At 45.8% G+C, this 23,875-nt stretch overlaps 1 protein-coding gene across 2 annotated transcripts in view; it reads left to right on the top strand.

Annotated features, from left to right (window-relative positions):
- mpi (mannose phosphate isomerase) overlaps positions 1-19,399 on the top strand; it is a 32,803-nt gene extending 13,404 nt beyond the window's left edge. For both annotated transcript variants that reach the window (XM_078429871.1, XM_078429870.1), the window contains exons 2-8: positions 4,474-4,601; positions 5,703-5,903; positions 7,627-7,768; positions 11,105-11,284; positions 11,875-12,048; positions 15,738-15,946; positions 18,162-19,399. In XM_078429871.1, the coding sequence (XP_078285997.1) occupies positions 4,474-4,601; positions 5,703-5,903; positions 7,627-7,768; positions 11,105-11,284; positions 11,875-12,048; positions 15,738-15,946; positions 18,162-18,374 (1,247 nt within the window). In that variant the 3' untranslated portion in view covers positions 18,375-19,399. The remainder of the gene's footprint in view (positions 1-4,473; positions 4,602-5,702; positions 5,904-7,626; positions 7,769-11,104; positions 11,285-11,874; positions 12,049-15,737; positions 15,947-18,161) is intronic.
- Positions 19,400-23,875: the final 4,476 nt, after the last annotated feature.

Here is a 23,875-nt window from a genome sequence, read left to right as displayed (position 1 = left end):
ACTGGGTTAGCAGGATGGTTTGCATTCATTTCTAGTGATGCATACATTTAAGTTTGCTTTCACAATCACTGCAGGGTGTGAACACGTTTGCTTTCATTCCTCTTGTGCTGAGAATGTCTGCAGTTGTCAATCTCTATTCTAATGCTCCCCGAACAGAATAATTGGCAAAGAATAATTGTGAAATCCATCTTTGATTCAGAGTCAATTCCTGGGATTTTTTTCTCACCCTGTCCGCACCTAAAGGAAGGACTGATGATCCAAAAAAAAATCTATTGCACAATCCATGTTTTTTACTTTTGTAAGGGGGAACATTTGTCGGCGTGGGCACGTTGGGCCAAAGGGCCAGTTTCCACACCTTATGACTCTGACTATATAGGTAGACAATGAGAAACAAGTTAATAAAACACGTTTAAGACAGTTACTTCGGCTCACCGAATCTGATTGCCGTTCGTAATCGGGCCGAAGGGCCTGTTTCCAAGTTGTTATCGGCACACAATGAGAAACAAGTTAACAAATCATACATTTAAGACAGTTGCTCCGTGCCCACAAATCTGGGTTCCCGTTCTTAATATTCCTGGCCCTGTTTACCATTATAATAGTTTGTCAGCATTTCACATGCAAGTAAGAATTTCATTGTTCTATCCGGGTCATCTGTATACTATCTGTAGTTCCTGAACTACAGCCAAAACGGTACACGATAGTGTCATGATGACGAATCATGATGATGATATGCAAATATCGTGGTGTGTGTAGTGGGTGCGGTCACCGCGGTAATCAGGCCAGACGCCAGGTGAGTAGTTAATATACTTTATTACCTAAGGCACCAAACACCGCACTCAAGAACTCGTGAGTCGACACACCCAAAACCTTTTATAGTCCCAGACCACCTGACCCAAGGGAACTGACCCAGGAAGTGACCTAATCCCTCCCGTCCACTGAGTGCCGAGTGGAATGACCAAGGGAGTGGCCTAGCCCCCGGGCGCCGCCACAGGACCCCCCCCCAAGAACCGAAGGCACGAAACGGACAGGGGGACGGACGAAACGGCCAGCCCGTGTGCGCGCCACGGTGGGCGCAGGAACCGGAACCACCCCGCCAGGGGAAGGCACCCGCGGGAACTCCGGGGGTAAGGACCGGGACGCGGGACGACCCCGAGGGCGAGGCTGCGCCAGTAGAACTGGCTGGCTAATGTCCACATGCGCCGGCTTCAGCCGCGAAAGAGAGACCGTCTCAGGACGACCCCCCATGTCCAACACGAAGGTGGCAGAGCCCCGCTCAAGTACTTTGAACGGTCCCTCATAAGGCCACTGAAGGGGTGGCCGGTGGGCATCCCGACGCAGGAAAACAAAAGGACAGTCCTGCAGGGCGGAAGGGACATGTGACCGCACCGAACCGTGGCGAGACGTCGGCACGCGCCAGCGAGCCCACCGTCTCCCGAAGGCGTTGCAGGGCGGCCGAGGGCTGTTCTGCCTGACCCTGGGCGGAGGGAACGAACTCCCCGGGCACCGTCAACGGAGCCCCGTACACCAATTCCGCCGAGGAGGTGGCCAAATCCTCCTTGGGGGCGGTGCGGACACCCAGTAAAACCCACGGCAACGCGTCAACCCAGTCCGGGCCAACGAGCCGGGCCTTCAGAGCGGCCTTGAGCTGGCGGTGGAAATGCTCCACCAGGCCGTTCGCCTGCGGATGGTACGCTGTGGTGCGGTGCAGGTTAACCCCCAGCAGTTGGGCCATGGATGACCAAAGCTCGGAGGTGAATTGTGGCCCCCTGTCGGACGTAATGTCGAGCGGAACCCCAAATCTGGCAATCCAATTTGCCACCAAGGCACGGGCACAAGTAGAGGCACACGTGTCCGGCAGTGGAACTGCCTCCGGCCACCGCGTGAAACGGTCCACCATTGTCAGGAGGTAGGTGAAACCCCGAGAAGGCGGCAGCGGCCCCACGATGTCCACATGGATGTGGTCAAAACGGTGGCGAGGGACGGGGAACTCCTGGAGCGGCGCACGCACATGCCGCTGTACCTTTGCAGTTTGGCACGGGATGCAGGTGCGCGCCCAATGCCCAACCTGCTTGCGTAACCCGTGCCAAACGAAACGGGAAGCCACGAGGGTCGTCGTCGCCCGAATGGAAGGGTGGGACAGCCCGTGGAGCACCTCGAACACCCGGCGTCGCCAGGCAACAGGCACGATTGGGCGTGGCTGCCCGGTGAACACATCGCAAAGCAGCGTCGCGCCCCCAGTGTCACAGGGAACGTCCTCCAACCTGAGGCCCGAAACGGCGGTACGGTAGGCGGACATCTCATTATCGGACAACTGGGCCGCCGCCAGGGCTGAGTAGTCGATTCCATCGGCCACTTGCAGGACGTCGTGGACCGCGGGTCGAGAGAAGGCGTCGGCCACCCGGTTGTCTTTACCCCCGATGAAACGGATGGAGGTAGTGTATTCCGAGACGTAAGCCAGCTGCCGCTGCTGGCGAGCTGACCACAGGTCGGAAACCTTGGCGAAAGCAAAGGTGAGGGGCTTGTGGTCCGTGTACGCGGTGAAAGTCCGCCCCTCGAGAAAATAGCGGAAGTGGCGGACCGCAAGGTAAAGGGCAAGGAGCTCGCGGTCAAAAGCACTGTAGTTCCGCTGTGCGCCGCTGAGGTGCCTACTGAAGAAAGCGAGAGGCTTCCAACACCCATCCGTGTGCTGTTCGAACACCGCCCCAACCGCTACTTCCGAAGCGTCGACCGTCAGGCTGGTTGGTGCATCAGCCCGTGGATGCACGAGCATCGTGGCCGCAGCCAGGGCTTCCTTGGCGTGTTGGAACGCCGCCACCGCATCGTCGGTCCATTCGACCTCCCTGCGCTTGCCCGCCATGAGGTGGAACAGCGGGCGCATGATCCGGGCTGCAGACGGCACAAAGGGACGACGGTGAGTAAGGTGGGCCTAAAATTGATGCTAATGGAAGAAGTTTCATTGAAGTCTGTGTTATATTTTTTAAGTTATTCACATTTTAAAGTTTAAATCTATCTCGGGGGGAGGGGGGAGGATAAGGGGGGAGGGGGAGGAAAGGTGGGGAGGAGAGGGTGCTGCACCAATGCACGAGAGGTTTGGGCCCAACGGGTCCACTTGGTCCAGTATGACAAGAAAACACTCTTGACATTTGGTGTATTCCATCTTGCGCACCTCCTCCTGCTCTGTATTAGTATTTCCATATCAGTTTTTTGGAATTATTGCATGTTTATTTACTTCACAAACAAAGACCCTTTCCTTAATGTACAGCGTTAAATCGAATAAAGGCTATTCTGATTCTGAAAAGACTCGATGCAAACAAGTCCAATAAGTCAGCAAGTTTTGTCCCTCGACACACTACACCTGTAGCTACCTGTACCATCAAATCAAGCACCTTCCCCAACATGTTCCAATCGTACACTGTACAATTCCTTGAAACAAATTACATTTTCGTCGTGGGACTGTAAAGCTGCAGCAAGTAAGAATTTCATTGTTCTGTTGCCGATACATATGACAATATACACACTTCACTCCCTCTCTAGACTCTTGGTGTGTCAGAACAATAGTACGCAATTCAGCCATAAGTCTCTTCCATTGTTTAACAAGATTATCATTAGGCCAAAAACCTCATGTTCCTTGATATTTTTGGTTAATAAAAAAAATTGTCAATCTCAGCTTTAAACTTTAACAAGTAACCAGCACAATGAAATTCCAAACTTCTATCATGTTCTGGATTGTGGGGCCCCAAAGTTACATGAAAACTAGTGACCTTTAAGAATGTTCTAATGTCTATTTTATCATACTATGTCCATTTTTAAAATGCGTAATTGTTGGGAAAGTTAAATTGTCTTGTGTTTTGAGGTTTTGTTTACTCTGACCTGCACGTAACTTGGAGACTTAAGTGAAACACAAAGTGGTGGGGTATCTCAGTGGGTCAGGCAGCATCTGTGGAGGGAATGGATATGCGACATGTAGTCTGAAGAAGGGTCCCGACCCGAAATGTTGCCTGTCTATTCCCTCCAGACATGATGCACGACTTGTTGAGTTACTCCAGCACTTTGTGTTTCATTCAAGATTCCAGCATCTGCAATTCAGTTTAGTTTAGTTTAGAGATATGGCGCGGAAACAGGCCTTTCGGCTCACCGAGTCCACATCGACCAGTGATCCCCGTACATTAACACTACCCTACACACACCAGGGACAATCTTACACTTGTACATTTACACCAAGCCAATTACCCTACAAACCTGTATGTCTTTGGAGTGTGGGAGGAAACCAAAGATCTCAGAAAACCCACGCAGGACACTGGGAGAGCGTACAAACTCCGTACAGACAAGCACCCGTAGTCAGAGTCTCTGGCGCAGTAAGGTAGTAGCGTTACCACTACACCACCATGCCGTCCTTGAATCTTCTTGGAAACTTGGGTATTGTGCTGAGATTCAGAGACCATTAGAATTTTACAATCTTTTGTTTCTCCCTAGTGTTTCCGTTGAAATGTGCCGTGCAGCACTACGCCTGGGGGAAGGTTGGACTGGACAGCGAGGTGGCAAAACTGATTTCATGTAATGATTCCTCGGTAGTCATTGATGAAGAGAAGCCCTATGCTGAGGTACTTTCTCCATTTTGCCAAGATCTCCTTTCTCAAGATCCCAGAATGTGCAGTTCCTTAAGTCTACTTACATTTTCTAATTAGTGCAGATCACAGGACAGAGACAATCCGACCCCAATCATGATAACCCCTTTTCATAGCATTCATTAAAATGTAACCCACTTGCCTCCATGACACAATCTGAAGGTTTGTCTGTGTTAATCAATTGGAGTCATAGAGTGATACAGCGTGGAAACAGGCTCAACTTGCCCACCATGTCCCAGCCACACCAGTCCCACCTGACTGTGTTTGGTCCATATCCCTCCAAACCACTCCCATCCATGTACCTGCCTAACTGTTTCTTAAACATTGGGATTGTCCCTGCCTCAACTACCTCATCTGGCAGCTTGTTCCATTACGCCCACCACCCTTTGTGTCAAAAAGTTACCCCTCAGATTCCTATTAAATCTTTTCCCTTTCATCTTAAACCTACATCCTCTGGTCCTCGATTCACCTCCTCTGGGCAAGAGACTCTGTGCATCTATCTACCTGATCTATACCACTCGTGATTTCATGCACCTCTATAAGATCACCCCTCATCCTCCTGCGCTTCAAGGAATAGAGACCAAGTCTGCTCAACCTCTCCCTGTAGCTCAGACCCTCCAGTCCTGGCAACATCCTCGTAAATCTTCTCTGCACCTTTTCCAGCTTGACACCATCTTTCCTATAACATGGTGACTGGAACTGAACACAATTTATTGAGAAGGACAGTGTGGCAATGTCTTAAAAAGGTAGCCGTGTCACTCTGTGCTCACTGGTGTGTCTTGAGAGAACAGCAAAGTAATTTATGTATAAATTATCCTTTGGACAGCTTTGCTTCATGCTGGGAAGGAAGGGTACTGATAAAATCATACGGCAATTTAATATAAATTAAATTTACAAGTAGCTCATTCACAGAGCGCATTTATTGAAGGTGTTGTCATGTTAACAGGTAACACCAAGATGAGAAACCCATGCGTGATATAATTAGGGAAACATGTTTTACAATATGGCAAAATATGGAAATGATCAGCGAGCTTGAGAGGTGATGCTGTTTTATGATTTTTTTTCCTTCTCTATTAGTTATGGATGGGAGCACATCCCAAAGGGGATGCACTCATTTGCGACAACAGAATTTCCCAAAAGACTCTCGGGGAGTGGATTTCGAAGCACCCTGACAGCCTGGGGTCAAAGGTGAAGGATATTTTCCAAGGACAGCTGCCCTTTTTGTTCAAGGTGCTCTCGGTCAACATCTCGTTATCTATTCAAGCTCACCCGAACAAGGCAAGCAAAAGCTGTTGTAGTACTTTATACGCTGCATAATTGAGCAGATAGCCGTGTGTGTGGCATGCACTATATGCTTTGATTTTGTTCACTCTCTCTGTGTGCCCTCAAACGCCAATCAAAATCTTGCTATTGAGGTCGTGCAGCGTAGGTTTACTAGGTCAATTCCCGGAATGGCGGGACTGTCCTACGTTGAAAGACTGGAGCGACTAGGCTTCTATACACTGGAATTTAGAAGGATGAGAGGGGATCTTATCGAAACGTATAAGATTATTAAGGGGTTGGACACGTTAGAGGCAGGAAACATGTTTCCAATGTTGGGGGAGTCCAGAACCAGGGGCCACAGTTTAAGAATAAGGGGTAGGCCATTTAGAACGGAGATGAGGAAAAACTTTTTCAGTCAGAGAGTTGTGAATCTGTGGAATTCTCTGCCTCAGAAGGGAGTGGAGGCCAATTCTCTGAAAGCATTCAAGAGAGAGCTAGATAGAGCTCTTAAGGATAGCGGAGTCAGGGGGTATGGGGAGAAGGCAGGAACGGGGTACTAATTGAGAATGATCAGCCATGATCACATTGAATGGCGGTGCTGGCTCGAAGGGCCGAATGGCCTACTCCTGCACCTATTGTCTATTGTCTAAAATCGTATTAAAACACAGCAAACCTTGCTTTGAGTATGCAGGTGTTCCTCAACTTATGGTGGGGTTACGTTCTGACAAACCCATCGTAAGCCGAAAATGCATTTAATACTCCTCGCTGACCGGCGCACGCGCCCTGGAGGCCGTTTGAGTAACGCTGCTGCAGCTGCGGCGGCGGATAAATGTTGATCCTGTGCAAAGATAATAGAGCAGAGCAAGATAGACCACTCGACCCCAAAAACCGTCGTATGTCACGGTGGCCATTTTAGTAGGCAGAAACTTGCAGAAACATTTAAAAAGAAAAATAACAAAAATCTGTGAATTGATAGATGAGATATATTCTGCATTTTTATGGTATCATCACACATACTGTTCCCCCAAAACACTGATTACACTGCGAGAGGCAGAGCGAACGGCGGGTTTTGCTTTCTAAAATGGCGGACGTTGCACTCCTTTGCATACTACACTTCAGTATAGGCGATTTTGACGGAGTGGTCCATCTTACTCCTCTAGTATCTTTGGTCCTGTAGCCGGGCTGAGGAGATAACGGGGTGGCGGTGGAGGCAGCGGCGGTCTACGAGTCCGGGAAAAGCCTGGGAAAATATCAAAATTCAACATTCGAAGTACGGTTTCTAAATACCGGAAGTTGAAGCATCGTAAGTCGGGGAGCATCTGTAAATGCATTGTTCACTTTAGAGATACAGTAGTGCAGAAATAGGCCCTTCGGCCCACCGAGTCCGCACCGACCAGCGATCCCCACACATTAACACAATCCTAGGGACAATTTTTTACATTTATACCAAGCCAATTAACCTACAAACCCGTACGTCTTTAGCGTGTGGGAGGAAACCGAAGATCTCGGAGAAAACCCACGCGGTCACGGGGAGCATGTACAAACAGACAGCCCCCGTAGTCTGCATCGATCCTGGGTGCCTGGCACTATAAGCTCTGAGGCAGCAGCCCTATCGCTGTGCGGCCATGTTGCACTCATCACGTACTCAGTCAGAAATTTATAAAGTAGTTTTTTTCTGAGTGTAAATTTTAAGGGATAGTGCTGCATTGTTCATAGGTTTGGAACTTGTGCCCTGCAGGAACTAGCTGCAAAGCTTCATGCTCAGTTTCCAGATCGATATCCTGATAAAAATCACAAGCCGGAGATGGCCATTGCACTGACTCCATTTGAAGGACTGTGCGGATTCAGACCAGTGGAGGAAATCATTGGATTTTTGAAAAGTAAGTGGTGTTCTTTCTACTCCCTGTAACATCCTGGTCAATCTCCAGGAAATCTTGTTGGTAAATCTTATCAGGGGGAAAAAAAACACTGCAAGCTTTTATCTTCCTATTTCTAGAGTAATTTTGCAAGTTCAACCCTTCTGATCTGAGCACTCAGCGACAAGTATCAAGCCTGATTCTTTTGGGTACTGTCATGCTTCTCAGACTGAAGCATCTGGGTTTGATTGTTTAGATTTAGATTTAGAGGTACAGCGCGGAAACAGACCCTTCGGCCCACCGAGTCCGCGCCGCCCAGCGATCCCCGCACATTAACACTATCCTACACACACTAGGGACAATTTTTACATTTACCCAGTCAATTAACCTAATTACCTGTACATCTTTGGAGTGTGGGAGGAAACCGAAGATCTCGGAGAAAACCCACGCAGGTCACGGGGAGAACGTAAAACTCCATACAGACAGCGCCCGTAGTCAGGATCGAACCTGAATCTCCGGCGCTGCATTCGCTGTAAGGCAGCAACTCTACCGCTGCACCACCGTGTTTGATAAACTTTAGCTTAGCTAAAACTGTAATGCTGTAATGAGGGTAAGCTGCATTGTTGGATCCATTGTCTCCAGCACTTTGTGTTTTTCTTTGTAAACCGGTATCTGCAATTCCTAGTGCCTCCAACAAACAAGTGATCAGTGGGGGAGAAAAGTATCAGTGCTTTACAAGATGCCTGTGGAAGAGAGATGAAAGTTTACTCTATCTTCTGAGGAATGCTCTGTGGGATTAGACTGGCTTTTTTGTTGTTGGTTGTTTATGAGGTAACAAGATAAATAAAATTAAGAAAGTACAATGTAGAATACAAGGAACTGCTCATGCTGGTTTACAAAATGAGACACAAAGTGCTGGAGTAACTCAGCGGGTCTGGCAGCATCTCTGGAGAACATGGATGGGTTATGCTTTGGGTCGGGACCCTTCTGGAGTTCCTTGTTCTTACAGGTGATCAGTGGACGTTAACCTCCTGTTTATTCCAGATGTAGAAACATAGACAATAGGTGCAGGAGGAGGCCATTTGGCCCTTTGAGCCAGCACTGCCATTCAATATGATCATGGCTGATCATCCAGAATCAGCACCCCTTTCCTGCTTTGTCCCCATATCCCCTGATTCCATTAACCTGAAGCGCTATATCCAACTCTTGAATACATCCAGTGAATTGGCCACCACTGTCCTCTGTGGCAGAAAATTCCACAGATTCACAACTGGGTGAAAACGTTTTTCATCATCTCAGTCCTAAATGGTCTACCCCTTATTTTTAAACTGTGACCCCTGGTTCTGGACTCCCCCCCCCCCAGCCTGTCCAATCCCTTAATAATTTTATATGTTTCTATAAGATCCCCTCTCATCCTTCTAAATTCCAGTGAATATAAGCGTAGTCGATCCATTCTTTCATCATATGTCAGTCCCGCCATCCCGGGAATTAACCTGGTGATCCTCTGCTGCACTCCCTCAATAGCAAGAATGTACTACTATGTGTGCACTGGTTGCTGAATTAAATTATCATATCATATCATATATATACAGCCGGAAACAGGCCTTTTCGGCCCACCAAGTCCGTGCCGCCCAGCGATCCCCGTACACTAACACTATCCTACACCCACTAGGGACAATTTTTACATTTACCCAGCCAATTAACCTACATACCTGTACGTCTTTGGAGTGTGGGAGGAAACCGAAGATCTCGGAGAAAACCCACGCAGGTCACGGGGAGAACGTACAAACTCCTTACAGTGCAGCACCCGTAGTCAGGATCGAACCTGAGTCTCCGGCGCTGCATTCGCTGTAAAGCAGCAACTCTACCGCTGCGCTACCATGCAAACTCGAAGGAGAATTGCCCTGTGATCAGGGCAATCTCACTTCTGTTTGCAATGTATTCTTTTCACGTTGCCATCAACTTCTGCCAGATTCTATCGCTCACCGAGAAACTAGAGGGACTTTTACAATGGCTGATTAATGTGCAAACCTGCATGTCTTTGGTAAGGGGAAGGAAATGGGAGAAAACTGAAGGTGTCCAAGCAGCACAGGGGGAATGTGCAAAGATCCACATGGAGAACATGTTAGTTATATTAGAATTAGAGTACAGACATTTGAAGAATATGGAGAATGTATATCTAAGGCAGAGTTAGATAGGTTCTTGATTAGTACGGGTGTCAGAGGATATGGGGAGCATGTATGAGAGTGGGGCTAGCTAGGAAAGATAAATCAGCCATGATTGAATGGCGAAGTAGGCTTTAGATTTATTTTTTTTTAGATTTAAAGATACAGCGCAGAAACAGGCCCTTCGGCCCACCGGGTCCGCACCGCCCAGCGATCCCCGCACACTATCACTCTCCTACACCCACTAGGGACAATTTTTTATTTTTTTTAACATTTGCCCAGCCAATTAACCTACAAACCTGCACGTCTTTGGAGTGTGGGAGGAAACCGAAGATCTCGGAGAAAACCCACGCAGGTCACAGGGAGAACGTACAAACTCCGTACAGACAGCACCCGTAGTCGGGATCGAACCTGAGTCTCCGGCGCTGCATTCGCTGTAAGGCAGCAACTCTACCGCTGCGCCACCGTGCATGCACCGAATGGCCTAATTCTGCTCCTATCACATATGACCTTATGAACACCAGTCAGGACTGAACCCGGATAGCTGGAGATGTGAGGTGGCAGCTCTGCAAACTGTGGCAATGTGCCAGTCCATATATAAACAAGTGTATCCTTAATATGTAATTAAATAGTTATAAACGGTTTTGAGATAGACTGAGGAGGAGGCTTTGAAACACATGTTCTTTGTACGATCACCATATTTGAAATGAATAATTGTAAAGGAACATTTATATTTAGAGATACAGCGCGGAAACAGGCCCTTCGGCCCACCAAGTCCGCACTAACCAGCGCTTTAATGCTATCCTACACACACTAGGGACAATTTGCACTTATACCAAGCTAATTAACCTACAAACCTGTACGTCTTTGGAGTGCATGGGGAAACTGAAGATCTCAGAGAAAATCCACGCAGGTCACGGGGAGAACGTACAAACTCCGTACAGACAGCACCTGTAGTCGGGATTGCACCCGGGTGTCTGGCACTGTGTGGCAGCAACTCTCCTTTGCGCCACCGAGCCGCCCTTAAAATCAATGTATTAATACAAGCTATTTCCAAAATCACTGGCATATCCACTTTTACTTCAAACAAAAAATTGGTTTAATATATATATTTTTTTACTCCTGCGTTCTTCAACAGAGATCTGACATTGGAAGTTTTCCCTTTTATCTCTGAAACATTTGTACTTCGTTGCAGATGTCCCGGAGTTTCATGCAGTGATTGGAATTGAAGCTGCAGAAATACTTGAAAATAGCGCAGGTAACCCACGCCAGGTATCGGATGCTTTGAAGAAATGCTTTACGAGAATGATGAACTGTGAAAAGAAGACCTTTGTTGATCAGCTGAACATGTTGGTGAAGAGGATATTGGAAGAAGGTTTGTGCTATTAAAACACAGCAGTGTGGCGTTGAGGCCAAATGTAAATTAGTTTGCACTTAACTAATGTGCAATGAAATATCTCTTGGTTTCTTACAAGTGGGTTTGCCAACATATGGGACTCTGATGTAAATATTTGCACTTATCTATTGCATCGCAGATTGGAAATGACTCGTAAGCACCAATCACTTGTGATTAGTGTTAAGCAAGCAGCCATTTTACAAGTGGCACAATCCCACAAGCTGCAATAATATGAATGATGAGGTTTTATCAGTGAGAGAGAAATGCTAATCAGGATATTGAGAACATTCTGCACTTCGACCAAACCTTTCATATTTCCCCATGATGGACAGCGTCTAATTTGCTTTGCATCATCTTTGGCACGGCATAAAGTATCGATGTGTTGGTTTACTACTAGAATGTTGTTTGAGCTGGCACTTAGGGAGATGGGTGTCTGATTATTTGCACTAAAAGTCTGCAAGAGTAAGGGGCTATTCTTTGTTGCTGACTGGTTAGCAGGCAATAAAAGCTTTTCACTTTACCTTGGCGCACGTGACAATCAACTGAACTAAACTAAACTTGTGTTGTAGGTGATGCAGGCAAGGACACGGCAGAAAGTAACGGCGAGCTGTTGCTACGATTGCACTCCCAGTTTCCGGGTGATGTTGGGTGCTTTGTCATCTACTTTCTGAATCTGGTGAAGCTGAAGCCCGGGGAAGCCATGTTCCTGGGAGCTAACGAACCCCATGCGTATCTTTATGGAGGTGAGATCCAAAGACTTTAGAGAAAGAGAGGAGAGAGATGCAATGTGACAACAAAAAAAAAGACACAAAGTGCTGGGGAAACTCAGCAGGTTAGGCAGCGTCTCTGGAGCAATGTGTAGGAAGGAACTGCAGATGCTGGTTTAAACCGACAAAAGGCTGGAGTAACTCAGCGGGTCAGACAGTAGAGATGCTGTCTGTCCCGCTGAGTTACTCCAGCTTTTTGTGTCTAGCATCTCTGGAGAACAACTTGGACATCAACCTCAGCACTTGGGAGTCTCTTGCTCTGGACCGTCCAACCTGGCGTAGCAAGCTCTCCACAGGAGCCCATGCAGCAGAGAACAGACGCACTGCAGAGGCCCAGAGGAAAGGCACCGCGCGCAAGGCCCGGGCTACCTCCACTTCCACTGCATATTTCCACTAACTTATTTACATCGGCGAAACCAAGCGCAGGCTCGGCGATCGCTTCGCTCAACACCTGCGCTCGGTCCGCATTGACCAAACTGATCTCCCAGTGGCCGAGCACTTCAACACCCCCTCCCATTCCCAGTCTGATCTTTCTGTCATGGGCCTCCTCCAGGGCCCTAGTGAGGTCCACCGGAAATTGGAGGAACAGCACCTCATATTTCGCCTGGGCAGCTTGCAGCCCAGTGGTATGAACATCGATTTCTCCAACTTTAGATAGTTCCTCTGTCCCTCTCTTCCCCTCCTCCTTCCCAGATCTTCCTCTCTCCACCTATATCCTTCCTTTGTCCCGCCCCCCTGACATCAGTCTGAAGAAGGGTCTCAACCTGAAACATCACCCATTCCTTCTCTCCTGAGATGCTGCCTGACCTGCTGAGTTACTCCAGCATTTTGTGAATAAATACCTTCGATTTGTACCAGCATCTGCAGTTATTTTCTTATACTATATATATCCACTGCAGCACCCATCCACTTGTGTCTTGTGTCCTATGAGTGGGCATGCCTTCCAGGCCTGGATTGGCCTCACCAGTCACTTCCGGACCCACAGTCACCAATCCTCCAACTGAAAGTGAAGTCATGGTCATCTTCGAACCCGAATGACAATAGACAATAGACAATAGGTGCAGGAGTAGGACATTCAGCCCTTCGAGCCAGCACCGCCATTCAATGCGATCATGGCTGATCACTCTCAATCAGTACCCCGTTCCTGCCTTCTCCCCATACCCCCTCACTCTGCTATCCTTTAGAGCTCTATCCAGCTCTCTCTTGAAAGCATCCAACGAACTGGCCTCCACTGCCTTCTGAGGCAGAGAATTCCACACCTTCACCACTCTCTGACTGAAAACGTTCTTCCTCATCTCCGTTCTAAATGGCCTACCCCTTATTCTTAAACTGTGGCCCCTTGTTCTGGACTCCCCCAAGGCTGGAGCGATTGGGCTTGTATACACTGGAATTTAGAAGGATGAGGGGGGATCTTATTGAAACATATAAGATAATTAGGGGATTGGACACATTAGAGGCAGATAACATGTTCCCAATGTTGGGGGAGTCCAGAACAAGGGGCCACAGTTTGAGAATAAGGGGTAGGCCATTTAGAACGGAGATGAGGAAGAACTTTTTCAGTCAGAGGGTGGTGAAGGTGTGGAATTCTCTGCCTCAGAAGGCAGTGGAGGCCAGTTCGTTGGATGCTTTCAAGAGAGAGCTGGATAGAGCTCTTAAGGATAGCGGAGTGAGGGGGTATGGGGAGAAGGCAGGAACGGGGTACTGATTGATAGTGATCAGCCATGATCGCATTGAATGGCGGTGCTGGCTCGAAGGGCTGAATGGCCTACTCCTGCACCTATTGTCTATTGTCTATTGTCTATAACATTGGGAACGTGTTTCCTGCCTCTAATGTGTCCAATCCCCTAATTATCTTATATGTTTCAATAAGATCCCCCCTCATCCTTCTAAATTCCAGTGTATACAAGCCTAATTGCTCCAGCCTTTCAACATACGACAGCCCCGCCATTCCGGGAATTAACCTAGTGAACCTACGCTGCACGCCCTCAATAGCAAGAATATCCTTCCTCAAATTTGGAGACCAAAACTGCACACAGTACTCCAGGTGCGGTCTCACCAGGGCCCGGTACAACTGCAGAAGGACCTCTTTGCTCCTATATTCAACTCCTCTTGTTATGAAGGCTAACATTCCATTGGCTTTCTTCACTGCCTGCTGTACCTGCATGCTTCCTTTCAGTGACTGGTGCACTAGGACACCCAGATCTCGTTGAACATCCCCTCTTCCTAACTTGACACCATTCAGATAATAATCTGCCTTTCTATTCTTACATTAAACTGCATATGCCATGACAAACAACAACACAGAGATGCTGCCTGACCCGCTGAGTTACTCCAGCTTTTTGTGTCTAGCATCTCTGGAGAACATGGATAGGTGATGTTTTGGGTCAGAGCCATGATCACAATGAATGGCGGTGCTGGCTCGAAGGACCAAATGGCCTCCTACTGCACCTATTTTCTATGTTCCTATGTTAACCCTTCAGCCTGCAGAGAGATTAAGGGTTCCTAGGCATGGAGACTGCAGACCAAGTTTTGCTAAATGGGGTTAAAATAGACCTGTTGGGCTGAAGGGCCTGTTTCTGGGCACTAGGATTAGAATGAGTAACATTAAAGAGATTTAACTACAATATTTTTCCCAGTAACCTCATTGTCAAACCAGCAGTTGTGAATGGTAAATGCTCACCCAAAATCTTGGGCTTCTGTGTCACCAAATTTACTCTGATAAGAATTTGCACCTTTCTAAAAGAATATTTGACCAAATCATGAGGTAACATGACAATTTTGAAAAGAGTTCTTGGATTAAAATTACACTAATTGTCAGTTTGATCTAAATTGAAATATTGTGATACTCCTTGAGAAGGCTGGTTAATTCTAGTGTAGGTTCAGACTAAGTGTTGAATATTTCTTTGGGCTTCTCAGCAAATATTCTAGATTTTTCACTGCTGTTTGTGGCATTCCTCACCACCTTGCACCTTCCTGCTTACGTTATGAGTTAATAAACTCTGAGCCTGTGATTGTTTAGCCATAGATTACAGAATGCAGCTGTTGCTAATGAAAAGGGGGAAATGTTGGAATACTCAGAGGGTTAGAAAATACTGATGGAGAATAAAACAAGTAACGTTTGGAATCTTATGAACTCCAGAACCAGGGGCCACACTTTAAGAATAAGGGGTAGGCCATTTAGAACGGAGATGAGGAAATTATTTTTCAGTCAGAGGGTTGTAAATCTGTGGAATTCACTGCCTCAGAAGGCAGTGGAGGCCAAGTCTCTGAATGCATTCAAGAGAGAGCTAGATAGAGCTCTTAAGGATAGCGGAGTCAGGGGGTATGGGGAGAAGGCAGGAACGGGGTACTGATTGAAAATGATCAGCCATGATCACATTGAATGGTGGTGCTGGCTCAAAGGACCAAATGGCCTCCTCCTGCACCTATTGTCTATTGTCTTCATCTGCTGTAATCTCACTGTGTAGCCTTCCAGTTTGAGGTATTAAGTGAACAATGTTCATTTTTTTGAGGATGTTGCCAGGACTCGGGGGGGCTGAGCTGTTGGGAAAGGTTGGGCAGTCTAGAAATGAATTTGCAGTCTATTTTTGGCCGTTATTGAGAAACTTAGTGATATTGTGTGAATCGGTGGCGAGTGCTAATTAACTTGCGTTCATCTGTTCCAGATTGCATCGAATGCATGGCATGTTCCGATAACACCGTGCGAGCTGGTCTCACTCCAAAATTCATTGACGTTCATACTCTTTGTGAGATGCTGAATTACACGCCTGCCCCAGCAAGTGAAAAGATCTTCCCGTTTGTTCGGGATCCCTGTGATCCATGTGTTTTCTTGTACAATCCTCCAGTGCCTGATTTTTCAGTAATAAAAATAGAGGTATGACTTGTGTTCTTGAACAAGAGCACTCGAATTTGATCCTCTGCATGTTTTTGCTGCCGCCTTTACGTACCATTGTAACAGTGTAATAATAATAATAATAATGTATTACATTTATATAGCGCTTTTCATACACTCAAAGACGCTTTACAGGGATTTAAGGAACATAGGGAAGTGAATAAATAGATAAATAAGTAAACGAACAGAGAAAGGAGACAGAAGGTGAGGTGACCTTCAGTGGTTGAAGGCAGTACTGAACAGGTGAGACTTCAGTGATGTTTTGAATGTGGTGAGTGAGGAGGAGTGTAGTGATCCAGATTCCATTCTGTTGACACAAAAACAAGTGCATGTTAAGAAATCTTGACATCAGGAATCCAGAAACTTAGCACACTGCTGAAACTTGCCTTCCAGCCAAACCACAGGTTTGAATCTTTATGGTCTTGTCTGAGATACCAAGATTGCTTAATGACATAAAAATTGCCACTAAGAAATTTGGTTCAGACCCACATGGGTGGTTATGTTTCATGGAAGCTTGCTTCCATTTTATTTACCTCTTCACCATCTCACTTAAGAGGTGTATAGTACTGAGACACCTGAGTCCAAGTCGACCATCAACCACCCATTTACACGAATCCTACCCCATTTCATTCTTCCCATTTGCTATGAACTACCTCAAGCTTCTGCCATTTACCGACACACTATATCCTCCCATTCTTTTTTCCCTTGTACATATATTTATATCCTACTTCCTTTTATATGCGCCAGCAATTTTCATCAACCACATTATTCAGTCATATGTTTTGCATTCTCTGACCAAAGAATTTTCAGCTGAAATCTTATCCATGCCTCATCTTAGATTTACGCCTCTACTTTTGAGAACTAAGTAGGCATGTCTTTTGGATATTAACTTTAATAGTCCCAGCAAGTCTTTAATAGTCCATAAATTTTAAATCAGTTAGAGCTTTAAAGGCATACAGCACGGGAAAGAGGCCCTTCAGCCCAACTTGCTCATGCTGACCATCTTCACTAGCCCCACCTGCCTACATCCCTCTATAGAGGGATCATTGTTCAATAGCCTGTTCTCAAGACAAAGGTATCCCCCATCTGGGCAGCCTTTCATGATGCTTACAATCTCTGATTTACTCATTGCAAACACCGCATGCACCTTCTCCAGAGGCACAACATGGTCAGAGCAAGGTAGTAGGCCATTCATCCCATCACGTCCGCAACAACCAGTGGACACCCATCCATGTTAATCCCATCATCCAGTATTTGGTCCATAAACCTTCTATGCCCAGACTTAAGGTTTCCATCTAGACATTTATTAAATGCCATCAGTAATTCTGCTTCTACCACTCTCTCTGGCAGTGCATTCCCAGTTCCCACCACTCCCTGGGCTATAATGGTCCCCCTCAGATCATCACTGGATCTCTTACTCCTTGCCCTAAGGAGTTTACCAGAGTTTACCACGCTATTTACCAGAATACTGCCTGGGTTAGATGGTTTCAGCTACAAGGCTGGATAAACTTGGATTATTTTCTCTGGAACCTTGAGGGTTGAGGGGAGACGTGATAATATATAAAATGATGAGAGGCACAGATAGGGTAGACAGAACCTTTTTCTCAGGATGGAAATGTCCAACACTAAAGGTGAGAGGGGGAATGTTTAACAGAGATGTGCGGGGCAAGTTTTTTTTTTACACCTTGTGGTGGGAGCCTCGAACACATTAGCAGGGGTGGTGGTGTTTAAGAGGCTTTTAAATAGGCACATGGAAGTGCAGGGAATAGAGGGTTATGGATCATGTGCAGGCAGATAAAAGCTCTTGGCATCAAGTTCGACACAAACATTGTGGGCCATTCCTGTGCTGCACTATTCTATGTTCTAAATCTATGTTCTTCATGCTCTGATGGGAATCGTTTCCTGCATTCTACCCTATCTAAACTCCTCCTAATTTTATCTCCCTCAATCCTGTCCCCTCTTAACCCTCTTTGCGAGGAAAAAAATCATTCTCCTCGTAACTGAAACACCACCGAGTCATGCTGATGAATCTCTGCATCATCTCCTTTGCTATCACTTCTTCACTGTTTTAATACTCGGTGGGATTTGTCTTTGGGTTATTTAACTGCCTTTTAAATAATATATTCTGAATAGACAGCAGAATTTATGAAGTTCACCGAAAAAACTTGTAAACTAAAAGAGAATCTCTTTAACCCAGGTTCCAAGTTCAGTGAAACAATACACGATATGTTCGGCTGATTCTGCCAGTATCCTGCTTGTAATCAGGGGAGAAGCCTTGGCCACCGCTGACCCGTCTCAGATCAACGTCCGCCGGGGGTCCGTGCTCTTCATTGGCGCCAACGAGAAAGTGGACTTGTGCATCAACTCGGTAGACGGGATGCTGCTCTTCAGAGCGTGCTGCATGCAGTAACCTCTCAACTCTCACTCAGTATCCTCGGGATTATGAGGACATTATGCATAGTGGTACTGTAGGCTGATGGATAGATTGTAATGGCACATGTGAAAGGTTAGCATTTTGCCAGTTTTTGCAAGATTCGAAACGTTACCCTCTCTTAATGGGTAGTTGGCTATTTTTCTCTGGGAATATCTGTTTAATTCCTTTATCTGTTAAATTCCTTTATCGGTTTTGTGTGCATTAGTTTTGTATTGCAAATTTGCTTTAGTTACCTGTTTAGGTCTCTTCCCTCTGATCCCAGAGAATTCTGTAGTCACACGGTACAGCCTGGCTGTTTCATGACGTTTTATCCTAATATACTGTGGTGCAACAGTAGAGCTGCTGCCTTACAGCATCAGAGACCCGAGTTCAATCCTGACTATGGGTGCTTGTCTGTACGGAGTTTGTACGTTCTCTCTGTGACTGGGTGGATTTTCTGTGGGTGCTCTGGTTTCCTCCCACATTCCAAAGACATACAGGTTTGTAGGTTAATTGGGTTCGGAAAGATTATAAAATGTCGCTAGTGTGTCAGGCAGTGCTAGTATACAGGGATTGCTGGTCAACATATACTTGGTGGGCTGAAGGGCATGTTTCCACACTGTACCTCTAAAAGAAACTAAACTACTCACTTGGGTCATGTCATTTGCTGATGACCATCATTGCTCTGGGAGGCAGAAAAACAAGTGAATTAACTTGTAGGCAGGAACTGCAAATGCTGGTTTACATCGAAGATCAAAGATACTAGAGGAACAAGATGGACCACTCCGTTGAAATCGCCTATACTGAAGTGTAGTACGCAAAGGAGTGTAATGTCCGCCATTTTAGTAGGCAAAACCCGCCGTTCGCTATGCCTCTCGCAGTGTTTTGGGAGAACAGTATTTGTGATGATACCATTAAAATGCAGAATATATCTTGCTCCTCTAGTATCTTTGCCGAAGATAGACACAAAATGCTGGAGCAAATCAGCCGGTCAGGCAGCATCTCTGGAGAGAAGGAATATGTGTTTTGGATTGAGACCCAAAACATCACGCATTCCTTCTCTCCAGAGATGCTGCCGATCCCGCTGTGTCGCTCCACCACTTTGTGTCTGTCTTTGTTGAATTAACTTTGCAGCTTTGAGTTCTGGAACCAAAGTTGTTATTGACTCTAGTCAATCATTTCAGTTTCTCATGTATATAACCTGCTTAGTGTAGACCTTGCCAAAGCCAATCAGTTCTTGGCCTTGGTTGAAATCTGGTCCAAAAATAAGGAGAGGGGAAAAGGTGACCTCAAGAGTCCCATTGACATCAAAATATTTTTTGGGATGCAGCATGGGAACGGGGCCTTCGATCCACCGAGTCCGTGCCAACCATCTTTCACCCGTTCACACAGGTCCGATGTCACGAGGGGCAATTTTGCAGAGGCTAATTAACGTGCAGACCTGCATGTCTTTGAGATGATGGAGGAACCCCAGAGGAAATCCACAGTCAAAGGGAGTGCCAGCTCCACGTGGTCGGGATCAACCCCAAGTCTCTGGCGTGGTGAGGTATCATCTCTCACTGCTGTGCACCTCCAAGTATGTCTCTGATAATATAAAACTCAAGAGGTGCATTAGGTGGGGAGGAAATTAAGTGAATAGATGGACAGAGTCTTACTTCACACAAATTGAGATGGTTGTGGTTGTTTGACATCTACAGAGACTAAGGGAATCGCTTGCCAATAATGCCCACACTGAATGAATTGATAAAATGCATTTAAACCAATGTTTATAGTTATGCAGCTTGCTGAAATGTTAGAGCTACCCTTTGCATGATTACCATAAACACGTATCTAATTTGAAGGCAAACTGCCTTGCACTACATTTGCGATTAGTAATTATATAGTTAAAATTTACCTCAGATCTTAAACATGAAGTGCTGCTGTAATTTGCAGTTTCTTTGCACCGTCTGAAAACAAAATGAGGGAGGAAGCAAAATTTAAACAAAGGTGTACATAGGTGAAGTAGAAAATATTCCTCTTGTGTCTTCCACTAACGACTGTTTCTATTTAATTTGATTTAATTTGGTGTAAGAGTCTTGTTTTGAGTGAGTTGATGCTGCTAAATTAGTTATAACAAATGTGTGAGGGAACCCAAAGAAGACTGAGTTTTATGAAATGTTACATGAACAAAAATAATCCGTGGGATACTAAGCAGGTCAGGAAGTATCTGTAGAGAGAGAAACAGTTAATTTTCGGGTTAATGGTCTTTTGTTAGAACGTTAAGTGGAAATGCGGTGTCCAGTACTTTTGGGAAGGAGCTCATCTTGGAGGGACCATCACAGAGTCTTGAAAACACAGGCCAGTCACCCATAAATGCTGTTATCAGGGCCCTGAGTTTTGGGTCCCTACTGGCAAACGGAACCAAGATCCCAAATTCTAGAATCTATTTGGTTGATACATTCCGCTTCTTTGCAGGAACTTATCATATCATCTATCATATATATACAGCCGGAAACAGGCCTTTTTTCGGCCCACCAAATCCGTGCCGCCCAGCGATCCCCGTACATTAACATTATCCTACACCCACTAGGGACAATTTTTTTGTGTTTTTACATTTACCCAGCCAATTAACCTACATACCTGTAGGTTATTGGCACAGGTGTGCCAACTTATTGGCACAGGTGTGCGATATGCTGGAGGGCATCCCATCAATCCGTGTGCATTGAGCTTGGCGTTCAGTTGTTCAGTGGCCAACACATTTGCTTGGTTAATAATTGATTATTCCTGCTGCTCACGAGATTTGTTGGTGCCAAATGAAAAGACGATTGATGCTGTTCTATGGGTGAGCGGGAGAGAAAAAGACAACATATGCTGCAGCCACATGTAGGTAGTTGTTAAAGTGAATGAATTGTCAACGGTATTAAGAATAATCCCGACAAAGTGTGAATGATTTGTAGATTAAAAGCTGCCATCATTTAATGACCATGAAGCTATCATTTTTTCCTTTCAAAGTGCAAGTGAAACCTGAATGTCACCCTGAATGTCCTTTCCAACTTTTTCTCTCCTGCCATAATCAGTCTAAAGAGGGGTCCCAACTTGAAAGGTAATCGGCCCATTCTCTCCTCAGATGCTGCTTGACTTGCTGAGTTCCTCCAGCACTTTGTGTCCAGCATCTGCCGTCTCTTGTGTCTCCCTAGATGCAGTCTGCGAGTTCAGATCCAGATCAGTGTGGTCACCAGGTACACCATTCTGGTTTTGCTATAAGAACTCTGAGCAGATTAGAAATACAATTTTGCCAGAGATTCCCACAACTGCAGAATGAACAATATAATTATTTAAAGAGGCACGGTGGCGCAGCGGTAGATTCGTTGCCTTACAGCACTTGCAGCGCCGGAGGCCCGGGTTCATTCCCGACTATGGTTGGTGTCTGTACGGAGTTTGTACGTTCTCCCCGTGGGTTTTCTCCGAGATCTTTGCTCTCCCACACTCGTCATACGGTTAGGTTAATTGGCTTGGTAAATGTAAAACTTGTCCCTAGTGTGTGTAGGATAGTGTTAATATGTTGGGATTGCTGGTCGGCACGGTCTCGGTGTGCTGAAGGGCCTGTTTCCTTAGAGAGCTCTGTATCTCTAAAGAGTGGGATCAAACTTGTTTACATTTTTAGTTGTAGAAACTAACTCTTTAATATCCATGTATTTAGGTTCTAAATCTGATTTATTAAATAATTATCACTTCCTCCACATTCATGCCAAGGATCTGATAAACTGATAAGGATTTGATAAAATTTGAAGTGGGGAAGAAAGTAATGTCAGAAAGTTTGTATTTTGCTATTTAACTTTTTGGTTTCATTTAAGTGTTGATTTGTGATCACTGTAGTTTGGTGTATGTTGACATGGAATAATCACCTGTACTGTAACCAAAGGTATGTTCAATTACTTTCCTGAGTTCTTACCAAAAGACTGGGATCAATGTGATTGATAATCCAGTGGGGAAAAAATGCTGGATTACTTGCACAGATTAAAATAAAGAATGTCTTTTTCGTGGAAAGGAAAACGTACATTAAAAGCAATTGATAATTCAATGAATGTATACTTGACAGATTAAAACAAATCTTGAACACCAAGTGTTGTGAAGGCAAGGCAAAGCAAAGCCATTGGCATTAAGAAAGGAAAGATGGGTTTGAGCAAATTGGTGTTTGTGTTTGCTTAACTTGTTTTCTCAAAAGCATGGTGACTTTCACATAAAGATGAACGTTCCCAAAGCTCATTGTGCTCTTTAACCTCCTCCACTGATAAATGCACTGATGCGCTCAATTGGTAAAAGATTTTGGCAAACTTTTAAGTGCCTGGGATAACTTTTGACCCAATGAGATTTGACTATATTTTCCTGTGAAGCCTTGTACCTTTCGGTATAGATGTTTACCATACACGCAGTGGGTAATTTATCAAAGAAGATGGGGGCAGCAAAGATTGAGAGATGTGATTATCTCACATAACATCGTGGAGCTCGCGGTCCCTGGTTGGTGACTGACTTCGGGAGCTCCAAGGAGCTTCGAATGCCCTGATCAGGGGAGTTTTGATCGCCGGCTGCGGGAGCTTCGATCGCCCCGATTGCGGATGATGCCTGAAAAAGAGGAAGATGCCTTTCATCAAAGTGAGGAATGTGGGGAATTCACTGTGGTGGATGTTTATGTTCACTTTTATGTAGTTCAAAGGTTTCAAGTTCAGTTTATAGTCACATGTACCAAATAAGGTACAGTGAAATTTGAGTTGCCATACAGCCTACTAAGTGAAAAGCAGCAAGATACACGACCGTTAACATAAACATCCATCACAGTGGATTCCACATTCCTCACTGTGATGGAAAGCAATAAAGTTCAGTCTTGTTCTTGCGTGTCTTCCCGGAATGGCGGGACTGTCATATGTTGAAAGACTGGAGCGGCTAGGCTGGTATACACTGGAATTTAGAAGGATGAGAGGGGATCTTATCGAAACATATAAGATTATTAAGGGGTTGGACCCGTTAGAGGCAGGAAACATGTTCCCAATGTTGGGGGAGTCCAGAACCAGGGGCCACAGTTTAAGAATAAGGGGTAGGCCATTTAGAACGGAGATGAGGAAAAACTTTTGAAAAATCTCTGGAATTCACTGCCTCAGAAGGCAGTGGAGGCCAATTCTCTGAAAGCATTCAAGAGAGAGCTAGATAGAGGTCTTGAGGATTTGCGGAGTCAGGGGGTATGGGGAGAAGGCAGGAATGGAGTACTGATTAAGAATGATCAGCCATGATCACATTGAATGGCGGTTGCTGGCTTGAAGGGCCAAATGGCCTCCTCCTGCACCTATTGTCTATTGTTGCTTTTTTAGTATGGCTGTGTGGTGATTCGAGTGTCACTACCTTAATTGGTACAGGTGACTATAAAGTGAGTCTGAAGAAGGGTCTCGACCCGAAACGTCACCCATTCCTTCTCTCCTGAGATGCTGCCTGACCTGCTGAGTTACTCCAGCATTTCGTGTCTCCCT

This window comes from Rhinoraja longicauda, chromosome 38 (genome assembly GCF_053455715.1).
Source record: "Rhinoraja longicauda isolate Sanriku21f chromosome 38, sRhiLon1.1, whole genome shotgun sequence".
NCBI lineage: Eukaryota > Metazoa > Chordata > Chondrichthyes > Rajiformes > Arhynchobatidae > Rhinoraja > Rhinoraja longicauda.
The sequence above is the reverse complement of the archived record's forward strand: the minus strand, read 5'-3'. Positions and strand labels throughout refer to the sequence as shown.